General features: G+C 42.8%; 1 protein-coding gene across 1 annotated transcript; it reads left to right on the top strand.

Annotated features, from left to right (window-relative positions):
* Window positions 1-990: 990 nt before the first annotated feature.
* On the top strand, window positions 991-23827 carry Fam124b (family with sequence similarity 124 member B). Its single transcript, XM_005330549.5, has 2 exons — window positions 991-2291; window positions 20932-23827. The coding sequence occupies exons 1-2, from the start codon at window positions 1560-1562 to the stop codon at window positions 21559-21561; spliced, it is 1362 nt and encodes a 453-aa protein (XP_005330606.2). The 5' UTR covers window positions 991-1559; the 3' UTR covers window positions 21562-23827.
* Window positions 23828-26194: the final 2367 nt, after the last annotated feature.

Raw genomic sequence — 26194 nt, 5'->3', positions numbered from 1 at the left:
TAAGCTATATTTGTATATTTTTCCAATGAAGAAAGCATGAGAATTATGAAATTCAAATGATTAACATCGTATATAGATTTAAAAGCAAACCTGAATAGAAATTATTTCTGTCCTTGGATGAAAATTTTTCACTTTAAAATTGGTTATTGTACTACTAAAGGAATCCACCTATATAAAATCAAAGTTGGAACAAGTTACAGTTTTAATCTGAAAAGTTTCTTAATTTTTAAAAAGCAAAGTCACACTGTGTTCCATTATGGTGTTAATAAATTGCTTTTTAAAAAGAATTACATTTAGAAAAATGTGCCTGTCCACACCTTTTAAGAAGCACAGCTATTAGAATAGCAAATGATTTTTGAATTACTATTTAGGACACATTAGCAGATTGTGTCCGAAGCTTGACAACACTCCGGATGGAGGACCATTCAATTTTAGATTCGCAGCTCACAGTCTCCCACAAATGTGTCAACTAGAAATTGCTGAGACATCCTTTCCCTACCAGTAGGAAGAAAATCTGGGCTGGACCTTCTGGGCCCCAGAGGGGCAGTGCAGGATGTGGACCTCTAGGTTCCTGGATTCAACTCTTCCTATGGCCACTTCTTAGCTGAGAGATTATAAGCCAGTTACTCAGTTTCTCTATGTCCCAATTTCTTCATCAACAACTGGGGACTCATGTTCCCTTCTTTTTAAGTTTGTAGGGTGATTAAATCAATTGATACAAAGGGTTTGAACAGTTTATGACTGCACTTAGTAGATCCTCAAGAGATAGAAGCAATTACTATTGTTGATTTGTAAATCTCTTTCCAAGGAATTTGTATGAATCAAGGGTTATTTTGTTGTTTGATATCTTCTTAGTACATCCAGACTCTTCTGTAGAGCAAACACTTATTTTTGTATTCAGATAAAATATTTTTCTCTCCGAGTCCTAGCATTAAAAGTTCAAAAACAAAATAAAAAAGACAAAGGGGTGGGATGGGGGGAACTGGCAAGGGTTCAAGTTTTGAGAATTGTTTTAAAGAAGTCATTGTATTCAGGTGGCCTGGCAGGCTACTGTAAACACCAGGAGATGTGAGTAGGAAGTCAGAGCCCATTGTGGCTCAATCAAGTGGATGTCTTTTCAACTAAACAGATGGCTATCAGGCTACCAGGGCTGACTCCCGTTCCTTTCTGCCTGGTCATTTCCTTAGTGTCTGCAAGAACCACCCATTCGGGTGGTTCTCAGGATTATAGGTTTTTAGGTCACACAGAAACCCTGGGGAATGCCTGAAAGAGCCAAATGAGCAGTTGCGGGCTGCGCAGGCCGGGTGACGCGCAGCCACTGATGTAGTGTGTAGCGGAGGCTCCTGAGTCCATAACCATGTGACATTCCCTCCCTGGGCATCCACAGGCAGCCGAGCGTGAGCTCTGCCTGGGGGCCGAGTTCTGAAGGAACTGTTGGAGCTGAAGGTTTTGTGGTGGGCAAAGGCTCTGTGTGAGACCCCAGGGTGGCCTCACCGGCTCCTTCAGTGACCTCAGAAGTCTGAGCAGCGGCCTGCACGCTTGCTTTGCTTCGCTCCACCATGGATGAGACCCAGGAGCCGCTAGCCATGACCGTACACCTCCTGGCTGACTCTGGGCATGGCTCGCTTCTGCAGCAGGCTCTGGACCAGCTCCTGGATGGCATCTGCCCAGGGATGCGCCTCTTCCTGGTGTCAGAGCGGGTCCGACCAGTGAAATACTACGAGAGGTACCACCCGAGGCGGTCCCGGTTCCCGGGGATGTCTGTGCTGCTCTTCCTGCATGAAAGCCGTGGAGAGCAGCGCCTGCTCCGCGTTCTGGACTCCCTGCAGCGTCCACCCTGGCAGTGCTACCCTACGCAGGATGTGCAGGGGAGACTTCGTCCCTACCTCCTTGCAAATCAGGAGTTCTACAGCTTGGACAACCAGATGCCTGTCTGGGGCGTCAGGCAGGTGCACTGTGGCACCGAGATCCTGAGGGTGACGCTGTACTGCAGTTTTGACAACTACGAGGATGCCATCAGACTCTATGAGATGATCCTGCAGAGAGAGGCCACTTTGCAAAAGAGCCACTTCTGCTTCTTTGTGCTCTACACCACTGAGAACTTGGCTCTGCAGCTCTCCCTGAAGCAGCTGCCCCTGGGAACTTCGGTGGACCCCAAAGAGTCTTGCGTGCTGCAGTTCAAGGTTCAAGAGATCGGCCAGCTGGTGCCTCTTCTACCCAACCCGTGTGTTCCCATCAGCAGCACCAGGTGGCAGACGCAGGACTATGATGGTAACAAGATTCTGCTGCAGGTATTTCTCCTCTACCTTTGTGGTCTTGTACATGACATGGAACTGGGTAGTTTCACATCTCAGCAGGTATGAGTGTTGATTTAGTCTAATGGTTCTCAACCTTGGTTGCATATTAGAAGCCCTTGGGAGTTTTCAAAAAATTCCCAGACACTCTAGACCAGTTAGACCAGAATCTCTGGGTACTCAGGGACTTTGTTTTTTTTTTTAAACAAAGCTCTTTGGACAATTCTAATATGCACTGATCTAATTAAGTATGCTCATGTGACAGGTAAGAAAGCCAGACTTGATGAGAAATTTGCAATACTATTGACTTAATTTTTAAGTATCTTAAATCACTGTCAAATTTTACTACAAATCAAGTTAGATGGTTAGGATCTCTTCAAATCTTAAAATTAAAACCTCCTTTCCTAACCATCCTATTGAAATCAAACACAGCTAGTGTATATCACTGTTGTCTCTTACGTGTTCAATGTGGCAGCTGAGCTTTGCCACTTAGTAGCTATATGATCTTGGGTCTCAGTTTCTTAATTACCTCAGTGAAGGATATTGCCATCCGCCTGCAACAAAGGTTCTCATCTGCACAGAATGCCCTAATACTTACCGACCACATCCTTGAGATAGTGCTCAAAACTTTATTTTATCTATTGTTGTTTCTATGTTGCCCTAAAGTTTTTAAATTGATAATTTTTTAATACTCATAACCATCTAGGAAGTTGCTTTTTCCCATTTTGCAGATCGAAAAACTGAGTTCAGTTACTTTCCCAAGATAAAGCTTAGTAAGTGTCTATCAGACTTCAAAGTCCATGTGGTTACCTGCTGCATCTCAGAGCTCTGAGTGTGTACGGGTGTGTAAGTGTGCAGGCACAGGGACCTATGCGATGGTTAGAACAAAATATTCCATGGCATCTGTCTTTGAGAAATGATCAGAAATCGCTGTAAGTCCTATTGGATAAAGTAATGACAGACTACAGTAGGACTTGTTTTTCCTTTTAGTTAATTTTTTTTGACATTGCTTTGACTTCTTAGTTAATAAAACATGAATCATACTGATTCTACATTAAATGCTTTCTGAATTATTTACCTTCTTGTTTACAAACTATGGCAAGGCACTTTCTTTTAAAGACTGTCTAATTTCTAAGGCACCTGAAATTTCTCTTTCAGTTTTAATCTCCAGAACTTAAAGTCAGCCTCACTGGCAAACAAAAGCTGAACATGCCTGAGTGGGGCAGGAGACGCCTTCTTACTCATGCCTGTTTTAAAGGCTAACTGGTGTTTTCTTTGAAACCACAGCTTATACAATTAGTTACTGTGGAAAGTTGAATCAGAGTTGGAGAGAGTAGAAGGGTTTTTTTTGGAAAAGTGAAAAACCATGAAGAATATGGAACTAGCCCCCTGTCCACTTGGGATTGTTTAGGAGTCTGCCGTTGGTCCTTTATTCTCAGAGCCCACCTGGAGACACTAGCTCCTTCCTGGTCTTATCCAGAGTTCTCCCAGCTTCCTGTATTTCCGCTTTTCCACTCCAAAACACTAGCCTTGCTTGGTCCCACCACCTCCATGACATGCAAACAAAATGAGGGAGTGTCTTCTGGAAAATTCTGCCCTGGCTTCTTGTCATAAAAGTGCTGGAGGAAAGTGCACAAAGGCTTGGTTGTAGTACACCACAAAAGACAGCAGACTGTAGTTTCCCCTTGACTCTTACAGTGGAGTGAATTTTTCAGACTACAAAGTCCAGGCCAAGCTTTCTGGGAATGGAGGAAAGGGAATGGGGAGGGGGTGAAAATTTTGGCTTTGTAAGTAGTCCAGGTCCTAAACAGCATGCTTGGGATCCGACTCTCAGCTCTGCCACCTTCCTCTTGGTTTTGCCCTCAGCCAGCGGACTGCCAACAGCCCCAGGGACTACATTCTTCACATGGCTCTGTTTTGGTGTGGATATGAAGTGTCCCCCGAAAGCTTATATGAGAGATAAGGCACGAATTTTCAGAGTTGAAATGACTGGGTAGTGAGAGCCTTCACCTAATTGGTACATTGATCCACTGATATGGATTAATTGCGTGGTAACTGTAAGGCAGGCAGGGTGTGGAGTTAGGTCACCAGGGTGTGCCTTTGGAGGGCTATGTTTTGTCCCTGGTGAGGGGACTTTCTCTCTCTGTTTCCTGGTTTTTATTTACTGAGCTTCTTTCCTCCTCCACACCCTTCAGCAATGATGTGCCATCTCACCTTGGGTCCAGAGCTACCGAGTCGGCCGTCTAGGGACTGATAACCTCTAAAACTGTGATCCAAAATACACTTTTCCTTCTCTAATTGTTCTTGTTGGATCTTTTGGTTACAGTGGTGGAAAAGCTGACAAAAACAGGCTCTGAGTGCCCACAATAGTCCAACCAAATTCCTGGATCCACTCTAATCAGACCCAGTTGGACCTGATTCTCTTCTCTAAATCAGTAACTACACTCAGGAGAATGGGACCGTGTGGATTCCTTTAGTCCTGAGGTGAAGGCCCTACTTTCTACCCTAAACTGCAGTCAAACTGGCCTCCGGGACTCTCAGGGAAGAGACCGTTTCTCCAGTGAAGATCAGAGCAGAAGAGACAAATACTTAGAGCCTCCAAATGACTGATGTCCAGTAAATAAAATCTATTCAAGGGAAAACCACAACCTCAGATTAACCCTCCCACAGGTAATCCCTCCTTGGGGCCAGGATGTAGGCATGTGAGCCCAGGGGCCTGAGTGTGTGCTAGACCCAGGGGCCATGGAGAAGCTTTCCTAAGGAGCAATGGCTGACCTGCATGAGCTAGATGGACAGAAGGAAGTAGCCAGCTGCAGAAAGGAGGAAGGGCATTCCCAACAGAGGGCCAGCAGGGCACTTCCATAGCAGGGCACATCCAGCAAAGTGCCTGGAGAGCTGTGTGGCTACAGTGAAGGCAGGAGTCAGGGGCTGGGGGGATGATAAGCAGGTGGCCAGAGGCCAAATCATTAGGAGCATGGTCTGCCATGGGATATCAGAATCTTTTCTAGTTTTCTCCCATGAAGCTGAGACCTAGACCAATGTGTGGCATGTGGTGGGCAAATATATTCTTGTATGAATGAATGGGTTCCTTGATAAGTTAGTTCAATTATAACCTTAGTGTAATGAGTGGTCACTGATGGATCCTACAAATGGTACTGTCATGTATAGTCTGTTATGTAGCTCAAATGAGAGAACATATGTGGAGGTGTTTGGTAAAGTAGAAATTGCCAGAGACCGTGCAAAAGCAATGCAGGTGTCACCTGTGCTTGTCAGAAGGCTACAAGCTGTCTTGCAGAATCCATCCAGTCCACATGATCTTTCATCACTGCAGATTGTCCGATGTTTCTCAGAATCATGCTTCTTTATTCCCCAAATATTTATTGAGTGCCTTCCCTGGGCCAGACCCTGTTCTGAACCCTGTTCTCATTTGGGCTGTTTTAATCCTGCAGCTTCAACTCTTAGTGGATGTACATATAGAGAGGATTTCCTCTTCTCTCTTCCCATTTTTCAGTCCCTTTTCTTTCTCCCTGTGTGTTTTTTAAAAATTTATTTATTTATTCTAATTTGTTATACATAACAGCAGAACACATTTCAATTCATAGTACTCATATAGAGCACAATTTTTCATATCTCTGGTTGCTCACAAAGTAGAGTCATACCATTCGTGTCTTCATACATGTACTTAGGGTAATGATGTCCATCTCATTTCGCCATCTTTCCTATCCTCATGCCCACAGCCTTCCCCTCCCTCCCCTTTGCTTTATCTAAAATTTCTCCATTTCTCCCACGCTTGTCCCCCATCTCCATTATGGATCAGCATCCACATATCAGAGAAAAACCTTCGGCCTTTGATGTTTTGGAATTGGTTACTTCGCGTAGCATAATATTCTCCAACTCCATCCATTTACCTGCAAATGCCATGATTTTATTCTCTTTTAATGCTGGATAATATTCCATTATGTATGTATACCACAGTTTCTTTATCCATTCATCTACTGAAGGGCACCTAGGTTGGTTCTACAATTTACTTTTGTGAATTGTGCTGCTATAAACATTGATGTGGCTTCATGGGATATATAAAGAACTCAAAAGACTTAACACCAAAAACAAACAAACAAACAAATAACCCAATCAGTAAATGGGCCAAGGAACTGAACAGACACTTCTTAGAAGATGATATACAATCAATCAACAAATGTATGAAAAAATGTTCAACATCTTTAGCAATTAGAGAAACATAAATCAAAACTATTCTTAAGATTTCATCTCACTCCAGTCAGAATGGCAGCTATTAAGAATACAAAGAGCAATAAGTGTTGGTGAGGATGTGGGGAAAAGGCACACTCATACATTGCTGATGGGACTGCAATTGGTGCAGCCAATAAAGAAAGTAATATGGAGATTCCTTGGAAAACTTGGAACAGAACCACCATTTGACCCAGGGATCCCCAAAGGACTTAAAACAGCACACTATAGTGACACAGCCACATTTCCCTGTGTTTTTGTCACTGGTGGAAGCAATGATGCCTGTGTGTGTTAAGGGAAAGTAGAATGGGCAATGATGCCCCCCACATTCTTAAACTTCCTGCAAGTTAAACCTGCCCTCAATCAAATAAGCTGTTTAAGAATGAACCACACACAGAATCTGTAGGTCAGCGCTGCTGGTTCTCAGCTTTCCACAGCTGAGCCCCATGCTCCAAAGTTGCATTCATGGTACTTCTTGTAGTTTCCCTCCCCAAATTTGCATATGTATGGTCCCTCTGCCCTGTTTACCTGCTGTCACCCACTTCTTCCTTGGGCAATCCCAGTGTGGACTCCATGGAGCTTCTGCAGACTCAGGTTTCCAGGTCGCTGAGTTAGGATAGATGACTTATTCTGTTTGTTATTTACTGGGGAAACTTCAGAAATGAAAAGGATAAAACCTTCCTGGAAGCTACTTGAAAAGTTCCAGCAAAGTCTACCGGTTTTGACCATGTGGGAGATGAGGCTGCCATGCTGTTGTTCTATGGTTTGGATCTTAAATGTTCCACAAAGGCACATGTCTTAAAGCCTTGGTCTCTGGCTTGGTGCTGTTGGGCGGTGGCAGAAACGTTAGGAAATAGAGCCTACCGGGAGGTCTTCAGATCCTTGGAGGCATGACCTTGAGGGAGAGAGTGGGTCTCCAGCACTTTCCCCTCTGTCACTTCTAAGCCATGAGGTGGAGCTATGCTCCACTACCATAGTTCCCTGACAGGAAGTGCTGCCTTGTCACAGGTCCAAATGCATCAGAGTTAGCTAACTGATCATGGATTGAAACTTTCAAAACTGTGAGCCAAAGTAAACCTTACTTGTTATAAGTTGATATCTCAGGTATTTGTTACAGCAGGGAAAGCTGACTAGACATTTTGTTACTCTTTGGTTCAATGTTCTGTGTGATGCCACACTGCCCTTCCAGTCTAGTGAGGTGTGGATCCATCTCCCCATCTGTGCCTGTAGTACCAGGTGACCTGTGATGAATCTGAGTAGGGAAAGGCAAGCCTAAAATGACGAGGGGCATATGGGAAATGGAGGACATGTGACTTGGAGGATGATTGAATTGATTATAGCTGAGTGGGCTGGAGATGTGGCTCAATCGGCATGCGGGCGGCCTGGCATGCGGGTGGCCCGGGTTCGATCCTCAGCACCACATACAAACAAAGATGTTGTGTCCGCCGAGAACTGAAACATAAATATTAAAAAATTCTCTCTCTCTCTTTCTCTCTCTCTCTCACTCTTTCAAAAAAAAAAAAGATTATAGCTGAGTGTGGGGTGGAGAGTTCAAATGAATTTAGGAGAACAATTTTTGGTCCACTGAGAATGGGTGCAGAAGGATATCAAGTAGAATTTGAAGAACGTCATTTGTTCAGGATTCTAGAGAGGAGGCAGACCCGATCATGTCTGTAATATGTAACTTAGGACAGTAACTCCGGTACCATCAAATAAGATTGGGTGGAGAACAGACTGAACGTTTGAGGTAACTTTAATTGACCATTGAAGAGTCAGCAAAGTTTTGAAATAGGAAATTCATAGTGGGGCTAAATAGCAGCTGCGTGGATAGGAGGGAATTAGACAAAGAGGGTGAAGAAGAGAGAAGTGATGACGAGTCCTGCCACATTGGGTCTGAGGTGTTTGCAGGTGATTCAGGTGAGGACATTCCACACTCAGTGGCCACTGAGGATCGCAAGTGGTGACCGAAGCCTTGGGAAGGAGTGACATTATCAATAAAGAGATTATAAAGTGGAAAGAGATGAAACAGGACTTAGAAAATGCCTTCTACTTCAAGATGGGGCGAGGAGAAAGAACCAGGGAGAGAAACTGAGAAGGAGCCATCAGGGGAATAAAATCATGACGCCACAGAAGCCAGCCTGTCAGCAGGTGTCCTGCAGTCCACAGATGTGGCCTCTTAGGTATGCTGAGCCACGTCTCTCAGGTTCTTCCATCTGGCTGCCTCACCAGGCCACCCGTCTCTTGTTGTGTTGACCTCACCCTCGAGAGATCACCACCTGCGGCAGGCCCTGCCTCCAATGGTAACTGCCACCCCCACCCCCTGGGACTATGGGAAGGTTTCTACCATCCTCCTGGGACCGGGGTATCATTTTAATAAGATCTTTCTGAAGATTTGAGGATAAAGCAGAAAAAGACAAATTCTGTACAAGAAGAATAACTGGCAAAGACCAGTAGATGTCCACATTCTCAGAGTCTCCTCCCAGGCCAAGATGTGACTGTTAGGTCCTTTACAGATGTTCCCCATGTTTCCTCCACTAAAGCAGGTTCAGGCCAAACTCATAGAGTAGGAAGGAGGATGCGTCCCCCCCACTCCCACCCTTGATATTCACCTTCCAGGCCTTTTTTTTTTTTTTTTTTTTGCTAGGGTATGTCCTTGCTAAGTTGGTTGAAATGGGAAAGTTCGCATCTCCCTCACCTCCCATGCCCAGGGTTGGTTTCTTGTGCCTGGGACCCTGGGTGGGAGAGATCCATTCCCTCAGCCTGTGAGCCCTGCATCATTACAGTCTGGGGTTTCCAGTCTCGACAAGTGGTGGTGGTGGTCAGCCGTCCATTCCAGTGGATTTGCCAGACTCATTCTTCCAGATGAGCTCAAGACTCTGCATCCTTTAGCAGCCCTTCACCTCACCTCTGGGTCCCCTGCCGTCAGCCTGAGTCAGAGTCCACAGGAGCTTCCAGGACACAGTCAGGGAGCGGAGATGTCATGTGTCTTTGAAGAAGATCCCATTTCACACATGCATTCCTCTTTTCCCTCTGCAATTGAGACTCGTTCCTAGGCTTAGGCTGCCTTGCAAAATTCTCTGTGATGATGAAAATATTCTATGTTTGCACTGTTCAATATGGTGGCTGCTGGCCCCATGCAGCTCCTAGGTACTAGAAATGTGATCAGTCAGGTTAAAGAGCAGAATTATTACTTTTATTTAATTTTAACACTTTAAATTTAAAGAGCCTCAGGTGGTCTGTGACTCTTGAGTTAGACAGCACTGTTCTGGGTTATTTGTAAGGTCTCTTGAAACCTGAAGCTTCTGCAAGGATATAGTTTCATCTCTTGAGTGTGAAATTCCATTTTTGAAAAATAATTGAGAGATTTAACATCAATTTTACTGAAAATGGTAGGTGGGTTAAGCAATATGTAGTATTATTTTTTTAAGAGCACAAGATATATACCTCTCTAGTGCCGAGGATGGCTGTTTTATTCTAACTCTGAAAGTCAGATTTCCTAGGTTTTGAAACACTAGTTATTTATAAAGCCTTTCTTTCTTTCTTTCTTTCTTTCTTTCTTTCTTTCTTTCTTTCTTTTTCTTTCTTTCTTTGTTTTTTTTGCAGAAACCCCACATCTAGTCAGTCACCCACCATTCTGATTTTCTTCTGAAGTCCTTTCTTCTTCCCACCTTCCTGCTTTAGGCCCCCATGGCTTCCAATGTGCACTATGATCATGGCATTTTAACTCTCTGCTCTGGCTCCAGGCTGCTGTGTTATCCTGCACGCTATTGTCACAAAACCTTTGTAAATTACTGTCTGCGTTAAGCTCCTTCTCAGTTCAGTAAAAAGAAGGTAAACAAATAATATCAAAGACCCCTGGCTCAGCTTCCAACAGCCTTCATATTCAGGGCCACCTGACGTCTCCCTTTGCAGCCTCTTTCTTGGTCCACCACTGTCTTTCTTTCCCCTCTTTCCAGAATTCTAGACTCACTGAACACATGTGTTTGTTTTTAATTATTTTTTTAATTATGGCAATATATATATATATATATATATATATATATATATATATATATATATATAAGAAAACTTCACTATTTTTGATCTTTAAAAATTTTTACAAAACCTCTTTTCTTTTAAAAAATTCTTATAAAAAATTTTGGTGAAATACATGTAACATTAAATTTACCTTGTTAGAAGTGGGATGCAGCAGCACACACCTGGAATCTCAGCAACTGGCCACGGGAAAGGCTGAAGCAGAACTGTAAGTTTGAGGTCAGCCATGGCAACTTGGACCCTGTCTCAAAATACACAGTAAAATAAAATAGAAAAGGGCTGGAGATGTAGCTCAGTGGTAAAGTACCCCTGGGTTCAATCGCTGTTACTGCAAAACAGGAACAAAAACAAAACTTAACTGGGCAAGGTAACACATGCTTGTAATCCAAGCAATTCAGGAAGCTGAGGCAGGAGGATCATGAGTTCGAGGCTAGCCTCAGCAACCTTTAGCAAGGCCCTAAGTAACTTGATGAGATCTTGTCTCAAAAAATAAAAAGGACTGGGCATGTAGCTCAGTGGTAAAGTACCCCTGTGTCAATCCCCAATACCCAAAACAAACACAACAAAACAAAAAACAAACACCAATTTTTAAAATATACAATTCAATATTGTTAAGTACATTTGCAATATTATAACACCATCACCATTATCCATTTCCAGAATTTTTCATTATCTCAAACACATACTCTATATCCATGAAACCAAACTCACCACTCCCTTCTCCTTCTAGTTTCTGGGAGCCTCAAAAATTCTGTTTTGCCTCTGTGAATTTGTCTACACTAGATGATTCATATAAAGCAGAATCATGTGGTTATGTCTGCAGCTTACATGTTTTTATGTCTGGTTTATTTCATTTACCATAATTTTTCAAAGTGTTGTAGCCATTATCATAAGCCCATCCCTTTTTATGACTAATATTCCATTGTATGTATACCTGTATCTGTGTATTGCCTGATCTATATGGTATCCAAGGAAGTCTTGCATTTCCTCTTCAATTATCTACCATTAAGGCTCTGACCAAATTATGCTCCTCACTGAAACCTTCTGTGAAGCTCAAGGGCTATTAATTCCTGTTCCTAACTAGAATGTTTCACACTAAATCTTTGTAGTACATAACTGATTATGTATTTTCCCATTTTTACGTCATATACTTATAATGTAGAACTTTATGACTCTCTCTTTTTTCAGTATTTTATGAAATGTTTATATTCTTTTATTTCAAACAACTAATCAAGTACATAAAGGTGAACATAGTTAAGCATCTGTTGATGAGATGATGTGAAATGCATGCATGCTTATGCACAGAGCAAAAATTCCATTCCAGATGGAGAAATAGGGGCATAAAAGGAAGGGATGGAACCAAAGCAAGACTGAAATCCAGCTGGACAAACAAGTCCAGTAGTGCCATGTCCAGCATCTGGGGAACATGGCATTGTGATGTTCTCTCTAAAGGGCCGTGTAGTTCTGCCCACATGTCCTTGTTGGTTGCAGCATAAATAACTCTCTCTTGGCTTGTCTCAACTTGAATCCTGCAGCTTTCTTTGGGAAAATTCCCACATCGCTGACACCTCTTAATCTTGGGAATCTCCACTGTGGTTTCAGCTCCTTTCTCACTTCTTCATGCATTCTCCTCCCTGCTGCTGTTTTTAGGGAGTCTCACCCTGTAGGACACTGCCTGGTTCCCTAGGCTTTCCTTTGAAATCTTGGTGGAAGCCTCCATGACCCCTTAACTTTACCATCCGAATTCCTGAAGAACAAGTGCCACGTGGACAATGCCAAGGTCTGCTGCGTTCTCAAGCAGTAGCCAGGCTTCTTGGAAACATGGCTGCAGTGACCTCTGAGTGCCAGAGGATGGTGAAACAACTTTCTATCCTCTGCCCTCCCGCCTGTGCAAGCAGGATGCCCCAAAGTCCCTTCTCAAAGGAATTTTAACTTTTACAACTTTGAGCCTGAGATAGATGTGGCCTTGTTAATGCCTGCAATGCTCTTGAGCCATCTTTCCTGTTGCCTCTGTGTAAAATACTTAGAATCTCTTTAGTGGCTGCAATCTCTTCAACAACCATTACTTTCTTGGCCCCAGTTTTAGACACATATTTTTTTGTGGCCAAATTGCAAGTTTTTTGAATCTTTCTGCTCTGTATTTCACTTCTGATTATTACAGTGATTGTGGTTAAAAGCCACCACCATCATTCTATCACCTGAATGCTGTGCTGCCTTGAAATTTCCTCCACCAGAAATTAGTCCACCACCTTTCAATTTAGCCTCATAGAAAGTCTAAGGACATGGGTAAATGTTGACAACTTCTTTTCCAGAATGTAACATGAGTAGCCTCGAATCCAGTTTCCAATAGAGTCCTCCTTCTCTGAATCCTCATGAGCCCAGTTTTTACTGTCCACAATTCTGTTAGCATTTTGGTCTTCTGATCTCCCACCAGAATCACTCATGAAGCTCTGCTTACATTGTAAGTCTTCTCCAGTTTTCATCCCCTAACTTTTTTCAAACAACTCCTACAAACCAAATGCTTCGAAACCACATGGTCATGTTAGGCATATCAGTAATCCCAGTTCTTGGTACCAATTTCTGCTTTTGTCACCTTTTCCTCACTGTGACCAAAAACCTGATAAGAACAACTTAGAGGAGGAAAAGTTTATTGGGGCTCATAGTTTCCGAGGTTCAGTCCATGGTCAGCTGACTCCATATTTCTGGGTCAAAGGTGAGGCAGAACATCATGATGGAAGGGTGTGGCCAAGGGAAGCAGCTCAGGACATGGCAACCAAGAAGGGGTGAGAGAAGGAGAGAGAAGGAGAAAAAGAGAGGAAGCACTCACAAGAGGGAGAGAGAAATGAGCTAGAGCCACGGACAAAATATAAACCCGAAAATCACATTCCCACTGACCTACTTCTTCCTGCCCACCTTTACCACTCAGTTAATTCATTCAAGCGGGTTCATTCACTAATAATGTCACAGCTCTCATAATCCAATCATTTCACCTCGGAACATTGAATTGTTTCAAAATTGAGCTTGTGGGGGACACCTCAGATCTAAATCATAATAGCAGGTTGATATCAGTGGTTTTGGCTAGTTGATCTAGTACTTTCTAAAACATCAGTTAATTGGAAAAGACTCATTTCAACTCTGAAATAAATCTGGCAGTATTTGGGGGTTTCTTATCATCTACATAATTCTTTTCCATGCAATCATTTCCCCCAGTGTTGGAAGAATCCTCTTTGGCTGTTCTCTTGAAATCATTTTCATGTTTAATCATTTTTTCTGATGCATTTTATCTTGTTTTTTGAGGAGGTAAGAGTCATAAATGGGTGAAAATTATTTCCCTGTTCCTCATGATAGTTGAAAATGTTCCCTGAACTTGGAAAACCCTACCCTCAATTTATAACATTTCACAAACATTTCTTAGAAAGAAGAGCTCTAAATAGCTAGAATTCCTACAAGGGCACTTCAATTTGTTTTTTTTTTTTTTTTTGGCAAGAGGAGCTTTATTTCTCAAGAGATTCGTCTCAATCACTTAGCATTATGTTTCTCCTGGAAATCCATTCCATCTGCATGCAACTGCATTTCTATGTTAATACTGTTGCACTCAATTTTGCCATATGGTCTATGAATCTTAGACTTCTTTTTTTTTTTTAAAAAAAAAGTTGACATTTTCCTCTCTTAAACGTCCGTCTATAATATCAAGTCACTTTGAATTTTTTCTTATTTCCTTTTTTTAGCTGAGGATTAAACCAGCCTTTGCACATGTCCAGCACATGTTCCACGCTGAGCTATATCCCTCAATTTTCTTAAGAAGACTTTATAGCTACTTAATAATAACCAGGAGCCAAATTTATAGGGTGCTCCCTTTTCATTCATTTCTTTGTGCAAAAATTTATACTTTTTCATCTCTTCAAAATGTTAAGCCTTACTTTACAGATATTTAGTTATTATTTATTATTAATTAGGCACTGTGCTAGGTACCAGAGATATAATGATGAAGAGATTGTACACAATCCCTGCTGTTCTGGATGGCAAAATCTAGGGGGAAAATACAGAGGGATAAATAGCCAAGGACAAACAATTTGGTAAGTACTGAGACATGGGAATTAGCTGCTGTGAGAGCTGCTGATAACATTAATGATGATGATTGAACCAATCCATGTAGAGCTTTGCTGTGTCCCAGGCATTGTTATTATTTACCTCCCACCACAATCCTGTGATGTTGGCACTTGTTATTATTTTCTTTTACAGATAAGGAAACTGAGGCATAGAAATACTTAGTAACAATTCAAAGTCCCATAGCTGGTACATGTGAGTCAATATTCAGCAGCTTCTAACTCGAATTTCACCCAAAGTGAAATGATCATAAACTGGGAATTGACATGAGTAGAGTTTTCAGGCAGAAGGATTAGAGGAGGTCCATCCCAGATAGAAGAAATAACCTACACATACACTGGCATTAAGAAAGAACAAATCATCTTTAAGGAACTGAAAAAAGTTAAATTTCAGCATGTGGGGATCGAGAGAGAATTATCAGATTGGAGTAATGGGGGCCAACTGTGAGGGGTAAAGTGAGTCACAGGTGAGTTTGGTGGTAGGAAAGGAGAAGGTTGCTTGGATTTCATTTTAAGAAGAGTAGGAAGCCCGGGAAGCAGGATGCTGACACCATCACATCTGCTTTCAAATTTCCTCTTGGAGTGGAGACTGGAACAGTGGGAAATAAGGGTCCACAGGGAGGTAAATGGCTGGTGCAGTCACTTTGGGGTTAATGGTGGTGAGACTGGAGAAAGAGGAGGAACTGCTGCTCTTTAGGAGGCAGAATCTTTAGGGAATGGGTGCCAGGGTACACATTGGATATACAGAAGGACTCTTTTTTGAGAAACCTGGGCACAAACAATGTGCTAACTTCTGAGATAGAAATGAGGAAGCAGAATGGTTCTGTTGTGAAGAGGGAGGTGAATTCAATCCAGATGATTCTGGGTATGTTGAGATGCTGGTGCATATAAGGCAGCTGGACAGGTAAAGGTGAAGTTTAGAAGACAGATCTGAGCTGTAGTTGTACTTTGGGGAGCCTTTATCATTTTGATGGTAATTGAAGGTATTTGGTGTCTCAGAGTGCTTAAGGGAGTATGTGTGGAGAAGAGGACCCAGGTCAGCTCTAGGTAATTACTACATTAGATGAACCAATATGAAAAGAGGCACCTTTAATCAAAACTGAAAAGAGGTAAGAGGAAGGAAGGAGAAAATCCAAAACAATAGATGAGCATAAAAGCTAAGGAGAAGACAACTACAAAGGTAAAGGTAAAAACTTCAAAGTAGGATTCCACTAAGTGCTCAAGAAAATTCATGACCAGGAAATTGAGTGTAAAAGTAAATCAATGTAGATGACCTTGGTAAGAGCAATTTCATAAGGGGTTGGAGGGCAATCCAACGCTGTGGGCAAAGTACATGGGGGGGGAGGTTAGTAGGAAAAAATATAGACAGATTCTATAAAACATTTTGAATGTGAATGGGAAGTAGAAGAAAACTTTAGGGGACAGAGAGTAGAAGGCTACTTGAGAAAGTTTAATTGCTGTTGGAAAGGGGAAGGAGAAAGATGGAGAGAGAAATTGAGATTGAACATACAAGATACTAAAGTGGGAGAAATGAGTAATTATTAGGCTGCGGTCATGGGAAGGGCAGGAGGTGATGGAACTCACAGCACAGGTTGCATGGTCCCTTTCCTTGTGCAGAGGAGGAGTGAAGTCACAGGTGAGCCTGGTGCTAGGAAAGGAGAAGGTTGCTAAGTAATGGTGGCTTTTGCTTTCTCTGTCATGTAAATGGTGATCCAGCTGGTGGGAGAGTGAGGGAGAGTGTGACAGTTCAGAGGGTTTGAAACCACTGCTGTGATGAGTAGAGAGAGCAACTGTGGGAACAGGAGGGCTGGAGGGCAGCCTGCGTGAAGCTGGACACCACGTCTTCCTTGTGACGCCAACCTTCATGGCTGTGTGTGTGTTCCCACAGGATCCTGGGTGCAAGCTCAGAGAACTTGGGTGAGTAACTCCAACCCTCACTCCCATCCAGGGAGGGGAGATTTTGAAGGATATTGTGGCAGAAAAGGACCAGTGCAGGAGAGTTGGAGGTCTCGGCAAGGAAACGGGTGAAGTGATAGTCTTGGAACTCCAATGAGCCACGGAAAGAAGTGAAGACGGTGGGGGACGGGGACGGGGACGATTGAGAAGGAGCAAGTAGGAGATGGTGCTGGTTTGAACAGCAGATGTAATGGGAGAACTGAGTTTTGGAGCTGGTGGCCTGCTGGCTTTCAGAGACGGAGCACCTTAAGGGAGACAAGATCCAGTGAGGTGCCCCGGGACCGGGGACCAGAGCTGAGGGGAGGGTGCACTAGGCTGGCTCAGAGGGGTCCACGGACTTTGGAGGTCCAGGAGAGTTCTTCCTGGCTGCACCTGTCTTGCCCTGGACGTGGCTTCAGGAAAACCTTCATTCTGATCTGAGATTGACTTGGGAGTAAGAGAACTTCCTCAGGCTTCTCTTCTGATTATAGTTGTTAGAAAATGAAATAGGAGCCCCAGAGTCAAACTTAAGGCTTTCTTTCTCTATTCTGGGTAGTCTAATATTAACCTTGAATGATTTTCTGAATATGAAAAACAACAACGACAAACAAACCCATGCCAGTTTCCATTCTTAGAAGGAAAAAACTTCACTGGGTCAAATAAGAAGATACAATACAATGTCCAGTGATTTCACAAGAGACAAAGATGGCAGTTGAGCCCTTTGAAAAATGGAGGGAGCTTGTTTTCCAGTGAAAGGGAGATCCCTGTTTATAGATGGCTGATAGTATTTTTTCCCCCTCTAATTAGACCAGGGTTAATAAGCAAGATATTTTTTAAAGAGTGAGAACTTGGAGTTCTTTGAAGTGGGGGGTGGGCAAGTCTTTACTTTTTACTTTATACATTTGTACAATAAAATCATTTATTTATTTATATTTTAGTTGTCAATGGACATTTATTTTATTTATTTACTTATATGTGGTGCTGAGAATCGAACCCTGTGCCTCACACTTGCTGGGCAAGCACTCTACCACTGAGCCACAGCCCCAGACTCAATTAAATTATTTTTATAGTTAACAATGACCACTTTTATACTAGTTGAGTAATAGGTCACAGTTAAAATTCAGGTGCTTTAAAAATATTGTATGAAATTATTTTGGGGCTATATGTATAAGGTGTATGTGAAACAAATAAAATTTGTGTTTAGACTTTGGCTCCATCCTTCATGATATCTCTTTGCATAAGTGCAGATATTCTGAAACATGAAAAAAATCTGAAACTCTTCTTGTCCCAAGCAATTTGTATAAGAAATTCTTGACCTGTAATAAGATATTTTTATTAAAAACTAATAGATGAAAAGAAAAGACAGGAAGGGAGGGCGGGGCGAGGGGGTGGGGGGAAGGAAAGGCGGGGAAAACCAGAGCAAAGGGAAGTGCAGGGCGAGAGAGCAACAGGAAATGAGGTGGAGGAATGAGAGCCGTGAGAGCAGGGGGTGAGCTGCGGGCAGTTAGGAAGACTCAGCCGGCCCCAGGAGAATGACCCCAGGCACAGGTCCTGGATGTGTGCAGTGTTTCCCAACCTTGGCTGTGCATTAGAAGCACCTAGGGAGATGGGACACTTCCTGATGCCTGGATTGCACCCTGGTCTGGTGAAATCAGAGTGCTTGGGGCAGGCGCAAGCAGCAGTGGTGTTTGGTGATCCCTAGGTGGTTCCATTGTGAAAAAGCAGATCTAAAATGAGTACACACACACACACACACACACACACACACACACACACACACACATTTTCTGGGGACAGAAATTTCTCTTGTGGGTTTATCAAAGGGCACATATGAAGGTACAGGGGACATCTCTTTAACAAGCAAAGTTCCCCGGTGTGTGTGTGTGTGTGTGTGTGTGTGTGTGTGTGTACTCATTTTAGACCTGCTTTTTCACTGTCCCGACTTTCTCCTTATTGCCTTATTCCTCTCGAGAGTGTTTCTGATGCTGGCAGGAGCTCTCTTCAGTGCAATTTGGACTCTGGGCTAAATCGCATGGGCTCTGAAAATCTGATGGGTGAGGCGGGATTCAGGCAAACACGGCTCTCTGGGGGAACTGGTTTGGTCAAGGGGTAGAATTTAATGATTCTAGAATAATCGTTTTCAAACTTGGTCCTGAGAAGCCAATTGACCTGGTGAGGGGGTCAGCAGTCACAACGGGAGGGGACGTGGGCAGAACTAAGGGAGTCCCAATGAGCTGGGTCTACCCTGTCCCAAACTGCTCTAGTTAGACTGCTTCAGATATTGGGCTTCCAGTAAGGCAAGGGTGGTGTGTGTGGGGATAGAGAGAGAGGCAGATACTGAGGGAATGAGAAGCACTGATGTGGAGAGAGCAGGATTGGCCAATTATGGCCCTGGCACTTAGAATAATTTTTTTTTTTTTTTTACTTTTAAATGATTGGGAAAAAAATTATGAGATGAAAATTATATGAGATTCAAATTTCAGCATCCATAAATAGAGTTTTATTGAAGCACAGCCACACCATTTATTTACGCCTTGTCAATGGCTGCTTTGCAGCTGAGCTGAGCAGCTGGGTTAAGGTCTATACGGCCAGCAAAACCTTAGATATTTACTATGTGGCCCTTCATGGAAAATGTTTTCCACTTGTAAAAGAAGCAATGGAAGTTCCCCTGTGTGTGTGTGTGTGTGTGTGTGTGTGTGTGTGTGTGTGTGTGTGTCTACTCATTTTAGATCTGCTTTTTCACTATCCTGACTTTCTCCTTATTGACTTGGGAGGTGAATGTGTACCATTCTCTTTCCCCCCTTTAAATAGACTATTTTTTAGAGCAGCATTAAATTAGCAAATTTAAGCAGAAAGTACAGAGATTCCACATCTCCCCTGATCCCACAGACACACAGTGTTCCCCACTGACAACACCTCCCACCAGATGGCACCTGTGTTACAGGAAGGAGCCTTCATTGGCAAGTCATTGTCACCCAAAGTGGAGAGTTCGCATTAAGTTGTACATCCCATAGGTTTGGGCCAATACACAATGATGTGCATTCCATTATGATATCATCCGGAAGAGGTGCCCTGCCCCCAACGTCTTCTGTGTCTGCCTGTTTATCCTACTTTCCTCTAATACCTGTCACTTCTTGATCTTTTTACTCTCTCCATAATTTCACCTCTTTCAAAAATTCTATATAGTTACAGTATGTAGCCTTTAAAGATTGGCTTCTTTCAATTGGCAGTAGGCATTCAGAGTTCTCCCCTATCATCCTTTTTGGCGTCTGATTAAGGACTGGGCTAGGCAGGGATAGGTCCTGAATATCCATTTCTAAGGGCTGCTAACAAGATGGAGAAAACGGTCTTGTCCAGAAATCCTCTTGGGGAGAGCACTGTGTCAGGGGTAGGATGTGAGGCCCCCGAGAGTCCAAGGATAGAAGATGCTCATGAACTCCACTTGGAGCACTCAGCTCCCTGCAGGGCAGGGGTTCTGCCAGTAGGATTGGAACTAGAGTGGAATTGCCACGGAAGAAAGCACAGTGTCTGCATAGCAGCTCCCCCTTTCTGTTTTCCCACATAATAGTAGCCATTGCTCTAGTACCTGAAGAATGTAAGGAATATTTGTTTATAAAAGGTGCCAAATTATTATTACCCTCCCTGGAGTATCCACATGTCTTGGAATAGCCCAAGAGATACATAATTATTAGCCCTGTTTAAAACAAGGACCACAACCTTGGAAAATGGAATTTAAAAAAATATTTAATTAATTTTGATTTTTAAATACATGACAGTGGATTGCACTACAATTCTTGTTACACATATAGAGCACAATTTTTCATATCTCTGTTTGCATATAAAGTATGTTCACACCAGTTCATGTGTTCATATATGTATTCTTATCCTAGTCCCTATCTGGGCTGTCACCTCATGTTTTGGGAGCTTTTTTCTTTTTTGCATGGTTGGAAATACATCATTTGTGTCATCCAAGCTGAACAACATCTTTGAATATTTTTATGTAGTTTAAACAACTGAATCTACCAGAAGTGTGTGTTTTCATCAAGTGGCCTTTTGTTTCATAATGTGGTCCTTGTCAAAAAGTTAGCGTGGGGGCTGGGGAGAAAGGAAAAAAGAAGAGCAAGAGAAAAGTCATGTTTCTGGCTGATGCTGATCCTGCACCTCATGATGATGTTTACCTACGACTTCTGCTCCATCACCTTTACCGAAAGTCTGCTGTAGTCATGGCGTGGCAATGGGTAAATAAGGCGGGGCGCTCTTGGCACTTAGGCAGTGGAAAACTTGTTTCATTTGTTCCTTCTTGCCTTGTCCCACAGGTCCAGTTGAATCCAGAACCTGGTGTTAGGAACCGAGAACTTTCTTTTCTGAATGGCACCTTGGGTTCTGGCTTGCTCCATCAGAGCTCCAGGCTGACCCCTGTCCCTGCACAGAGAACCCTAGAACCAAGGAGCCGGAGGATCCGGGGCAGGAGGTTCAAGGTGCGTTCTCTGGAGTTCCCTGAGCCCACTGGGGCATCAGACAGCTCTAGCGCCACTTCATGGAAAAGCCCTGGTTGGTCATCCCCAGCCGGCAGCTCTGTCCCAAGCACCCAGCTGCATCCTCCACTTGAGCCCAGGGTCAGAATGAAGGTCCCCCGGGAAAACAGCCTTCAGAAGCTGGAGGCCGAGACCAATGTTGACACGGGCTTCACCATCATCAATGCTGAGCCGAGGCCATCTTTTCTGAGCAGATTTCCAAGGGATTTGTGGATTACCCAGCCATCATCCTGCTTGCCAGACTCTTCTTTAGAGGGGGCTACCTCTAAAAACAAGGGCATTCTTAGGGAAAGAATCCATCCCTTGTCACTTGCTAGCCAAGGGGACTCTGGTACAAAGAAGATAATCTCAAGATGTTCCCTTCATCTGCCAGTCCAAGGAGGAGAAAAAGAAGAAGAATTCTTTATATAGCATAAAACGAATGTGTTGTTTAAAAATACAAAATCAGATAGAACGTTCTAGAAATGGATCACTGACCCAGAATCGTCTTGTTTCTTGTTCATCTGAGGGCACCTGCATGCTATCCACATACAGATCTGTATTGCTTTCATTTCAAATGTTCAGCTTCTGCAGGTTTCAGGAGTGATTGTTGGTTTGCTGTCCCAGTCATAAAGGAACACAGACAAGGACAGGGAGATAGCTGGATGCTCATGATCCCTGGAGGCTCACTGACCCAGCTGCCTGTGTTGAGTTCAGCATTTATCAGGATAACTGCATTGTAGGCAAATGAATCGGAAATGTTATGCAAAGCTGATTAGTGTATGTAATTTGGTTTTAATTTTTTTCTTGGGTTACATAGCTCATCTCCCTGGACAGCATGGACTATTTATTCTTTAGTGCTTTTTAATTTTTATGTGACCTCCTTTGGTAACTAGGCCCTTGTTCACCACATACCCTCTTGTGATTTTGCCTTTAAAGTTATTTGCATCTGGAATGAGTGAATATGCAAAGTATTTTGAAAAATACAAGCAACATTCCCCACCCCCCCCTCTTTAATGAGCAGAAACCCTGGAAGTTAGAAAAATCAGGTTAAAAATTAATGCTAGATGCTAAAGTTTTCCTGGTCTTTGGAGTATCATTTGTTTTTGCCCTACTCTGAAGAGGCCAGCTGCTTGTTTTTTTTTAAACAAACCAAGGAAGACATAGGATTATTGGATAATTTGAGATCTCCATGGAGCAAGGTGGGAAGATTGGATTGGCTGGGTCACTGGAGCAGAACTTTGTTGTTTCTGGCCATTTTTTAATCCTCAAAGTCCTTTATGATACACATCATTCATTTATATGTTCACTCCACAAATATTCATTGAACACTGTGTTTGAATAAGATGTCATATATCTGGTACATACACATTCTGTGACCATCAAGCCCCCAAAGTGGTTATGATTTTGCAATGATGATAAACCCATTCTATCAGCTGTTAGAAAGATGTTGATATCCAAACCTGCTCCTCCAAGAGCTTCTCTCACAATCGAGGCACACACTTGCCACACAAACTTGTAGTAAGTATTCACAACTTTCGGATGGAGACTGGGTATATTGTGAATTGCAATTATAAATTCCAAGGGAAAAGCTCTCCATTGCTTATGTGCTGGGTTATTTGTGTTAAGGTTTGTGCACATGTCTAAAAAAAATCTGGGATTTTGTATTTTAGTTAATTTACAGGGTTACTTGGCTCTATGAACTTCATTTTCCAGGATGGATATTACATAAGAGTATAAATATTGATTTTTTTTTTCAGTGCAGGATATCAAACCCAGGTCCTTGCCCATGCAAGGCAAGCACTCTATCACTGAGCTCCATCCCCAGGCCTGAGCTGGATCTTTTAAAGTCCTGGAAACTCAGTACACCCAACTTGAGAGAAAGATGAGCTCAGGCCTAACCTCCAAAAACAATAGAAGCCAGGTCAGTTGATAATGGACAAAAACAAGACTTTTAAATGGACGTTTTCTGTCTTTAAGGCATCAGTGTACCTCCTCATTCTCTTGATCTCTCTTCTCTAGATTAAAATTTTATCTTAGAAAATAGAATGAAGAACTTCATTTTGGTATTGATGTATCATGAGTTTTGTTTTCTTTTGAAAGTCTTATACTAGTTGAGCTATTGAGCTACCATGAGAAACATAGCAGGGAGAAGTTTTAAAACTTCCTTCCCACTTTTTTCCCCCCTGAAATTATTTAAATTTCTTTAATATAATACATGGGTAAGAATATAAATACATGGAAATGATAAAGAATATTTAGATATTTGAATGGGTACCTAACAAAATTGGCTTGTAAAATAATAAATTCTTAAGATAACATCTACTCTATTCTGCTCAGTGTAGGATCTAATTTATGGAAAGATGGGGGTGGAAATACCAGTAGATCAGGTTGCAGATGGGCAGATTTTAAACTTCCTATTTATGTGACCTTGAACATGTCAGGTTCATTGATCTTTTAGTGCTTTATCTATTGTAACAAAAGCTGTTTGGAGAATTGAGATGATGTATATGAAAGCATTAAGATGTCAGTAGCCCCTATAAATGTGTTTTTTGTTATTATATTATATTTTATATTATATTGTATATGATATTATTAATACAATCGATTGGTCCTTTATACCCATAGTTTAAAAATCTCATAAAAACAATTTTTTTAAAATCAAGCAGTTTTTAGTAAAATCAATGAGTCAATAAAAAGGAAATTTACCTTTCTAAAGTTTTTACTACATGCGTGATTTATTTTTTAATCCTGTCTCCTATAGGAGAATTATGTATAGCAAATAATCAACTATATCCTAGAGTTCAGTAGGGATGGTATGCAATAAGATTAGGCCGTGGACTAATTTAATTCAATTTAACAAATTAGTCAGACCTGATTGTAATTATGCTTCTTCCCTAAAATGTAAAATGTATCATTTTTAAAATGAGAGAGTTACCTAATCCGAATATTTTATTTTTCTTTTCAGGTAAATTAACAAACAGTGGCAGCAGTTTTCTTGCTACTTTTAACCTTATTAAAAGTATTTCACAGTTTTTTGCAAGTATCTTCCGGACATTACTAGACATGAATAGAAATAATAACATTTGGAAATTTGCAAACATATTGGTAGGTTGGGAGAAGTAGAGGAAGGAATGTAGAATTCAGGGTGGGAGGAGATAAGACTCAAAGGATGGTCACACCTTGATTCATGCATAGAGATGGGGCTGTGTCAGCAGCGTTGGCGGCCATCTGCAGTCTCCCATGGCAGCTCTGTAAAGCTCTGGTCTTTCTACCACACCTCAATGACCCTCTGGGCTGGTGCACCTGTGCCTGAAGGAGGAGCTGGTGGGAGGCCCCTTTCTTCCCTCCCAGAGAATGGGGAAGGGAGATGCAAGAGAATGGAGCCACAAGCACACACCCTATTTTCTGTTGACTAAAACCGCATACATTTTATATCATGGGATCCAACATCTTCAGAAGTACCGTCTGACTTTCCACAGTCTTCTCCACTTTTCCTTTCTTTCCCTCCCACCCTCCCTCTCTTCCTTCTTTCTTTTTGTGTGTGAATTTGGTGTTCCATTCTTCACTCTTGTTTTAAAACACACTCTCTTTGCTGGGTCTCCTGGATTCCTTCAAACGGATGACATGTGGTTGCAACTTCTAAAGGCCTCCTTGACTGAGCGCTGAGGGAACGGGAAGAGAAGGCATGCTTTGAGGAAACTCCCTGTTCCAGTTCATCCTTCTGCTCAGTGCCCCACGTCTGGTGGGAGCAAACCAACCTCCCCTCCTACAGTGCTCTCCTTTCACCCCCATCAAAACTTTCTCTGAGGCTTGAGATGTTTTCTTCTCACGATTGGAGATAAGAATAGCTGCACATGGCTCTCAGGGCACATTATTAGGGTTTTTGTTATTAAAGAGTCGATTTATATTTTATTTCTAAATATCTAAAAAGTGTTATTATTCCAGAGAATCTGCCTTGGCTGTTGAAGACACAACAAGGTCTCTGCTTAGCAGGAGGAGGAAAGTTCAGTTTCCAAATCCCCACCTCTGACACAGACGTTTCTGGGGTATTTCTTTTAAGAACAATAATTCTAAACAGGGATAATACTAAATCCCAGCTTACAGTGAGGCTGGCCTGTGGGACACGTCCCTTTGCAAGGGAGTCTCCTGAGCATGTTGATGTTCATGACAGTCCTGTGAGGAGGGCTGTGGTTGTCCCCATCGTGCATATGAAGAAATGAAGGTGCAGAGAGGTCGAGAGCCCGATTCAGAGCTGCACAGGAGATGAGAAGAGGCTGTCAGGCTGCAGCCTGTGCCTCCAGCCACTCCCCCTTCCAGCCCCTGGAAGGGTGTCAGAAGAGGCTTCTCATATCAGCAGGGTGTCCACACTGCTTGACCCCCCTGCCTGAAAAACTGGCTCTGCTGCTTTAAGCACAGGGCTCCTTCTTGTCATTTAGCTCCAGGCTAAAATCCCTCCTCAGGGGCTTGTCCTGTTGAGAGCCACAGCTGAAGGGGCCCCAGCAAACTTCCAGCTGCCAGCAAACTTCCAGCTGCCAGCAAACTTCCAGCTGCCGGCTGATGATTGGCTCACAGAGGCCCCAGCAACATCTAGCTGATTGGCTCCTGTGTGGTGATGCTCATTGGGGGACTTCTTTGGCTCCGCCCATGCGACCCAGCCAATCGGCCTCAAGAGCAGGAGGATTGTGGGAGGTGGAGAGGCTTGTTGTGGAGAGAGAGGCTTGTGGGAAGCCAGTGGTGGCAGTTGGGCTCTGAGGGTTTTTCCTGAGGAGCTGTTTTGTTTGGCGTGTGTGGTTCTAAAAATAAAGTTCGTTTCTTTTGACAAGTGGCTCCTGAATTGTGCCCAGCCAGACTGCGGCATTGTCCAGCAGATGTCTGTTCCCAGTGCTGGGGTCAGAGAAGTGCTTCTTTGAAAAATTTGTTCAAAGAATACACAGCAAGGGGTGGAAACGTAGCATTCCGCTTCTCCTTCATCCTGGGATTGAACCCAGGGGTGCTTAACCACCAAGCCACATCCTGAGGCCTTTTTATTTTTAACAACAGTTGAGACATCATATTACTGACT

This window comes from Ictidomys tridecemlineatus, chromosome 7 (genome assembly GCF_052094955.1).
Source record: "Ictidomys tridecemlineatus isolate mIctTri1 chromosome 7, mIctTri1.hap1, whole genome shotgun sequence".
In the NCBI taxonomy this organism is placed as follows: domain Eukaryota; kingdom Metazoa; phylum Chordata; class Mammalia; order Rodentia; family Sciuridae; genus Ictidomys; species Ictidomys tridecemlineatus.
Note: the sequence above shows the minus strand (reverse complement) of the source record. Positions and strands in the feature narration are given on the sequence as shown.

Coding starts and splice junctions, on each gene's coding strand:
- Fam124b (XM_005330549.5), top strand. CDS start 1,560: ATGGATGAGACCCAGGAGCCGCTAGCCATGACCGTACACCTCCTGGCT. Junction 2,292..20,931: donor GTAACAAGATTCTGCTGCAG/GTATTTCTCCTC, acceptor CTTGTCCCACAG/GTCCAGTTGAATCCAGAACC.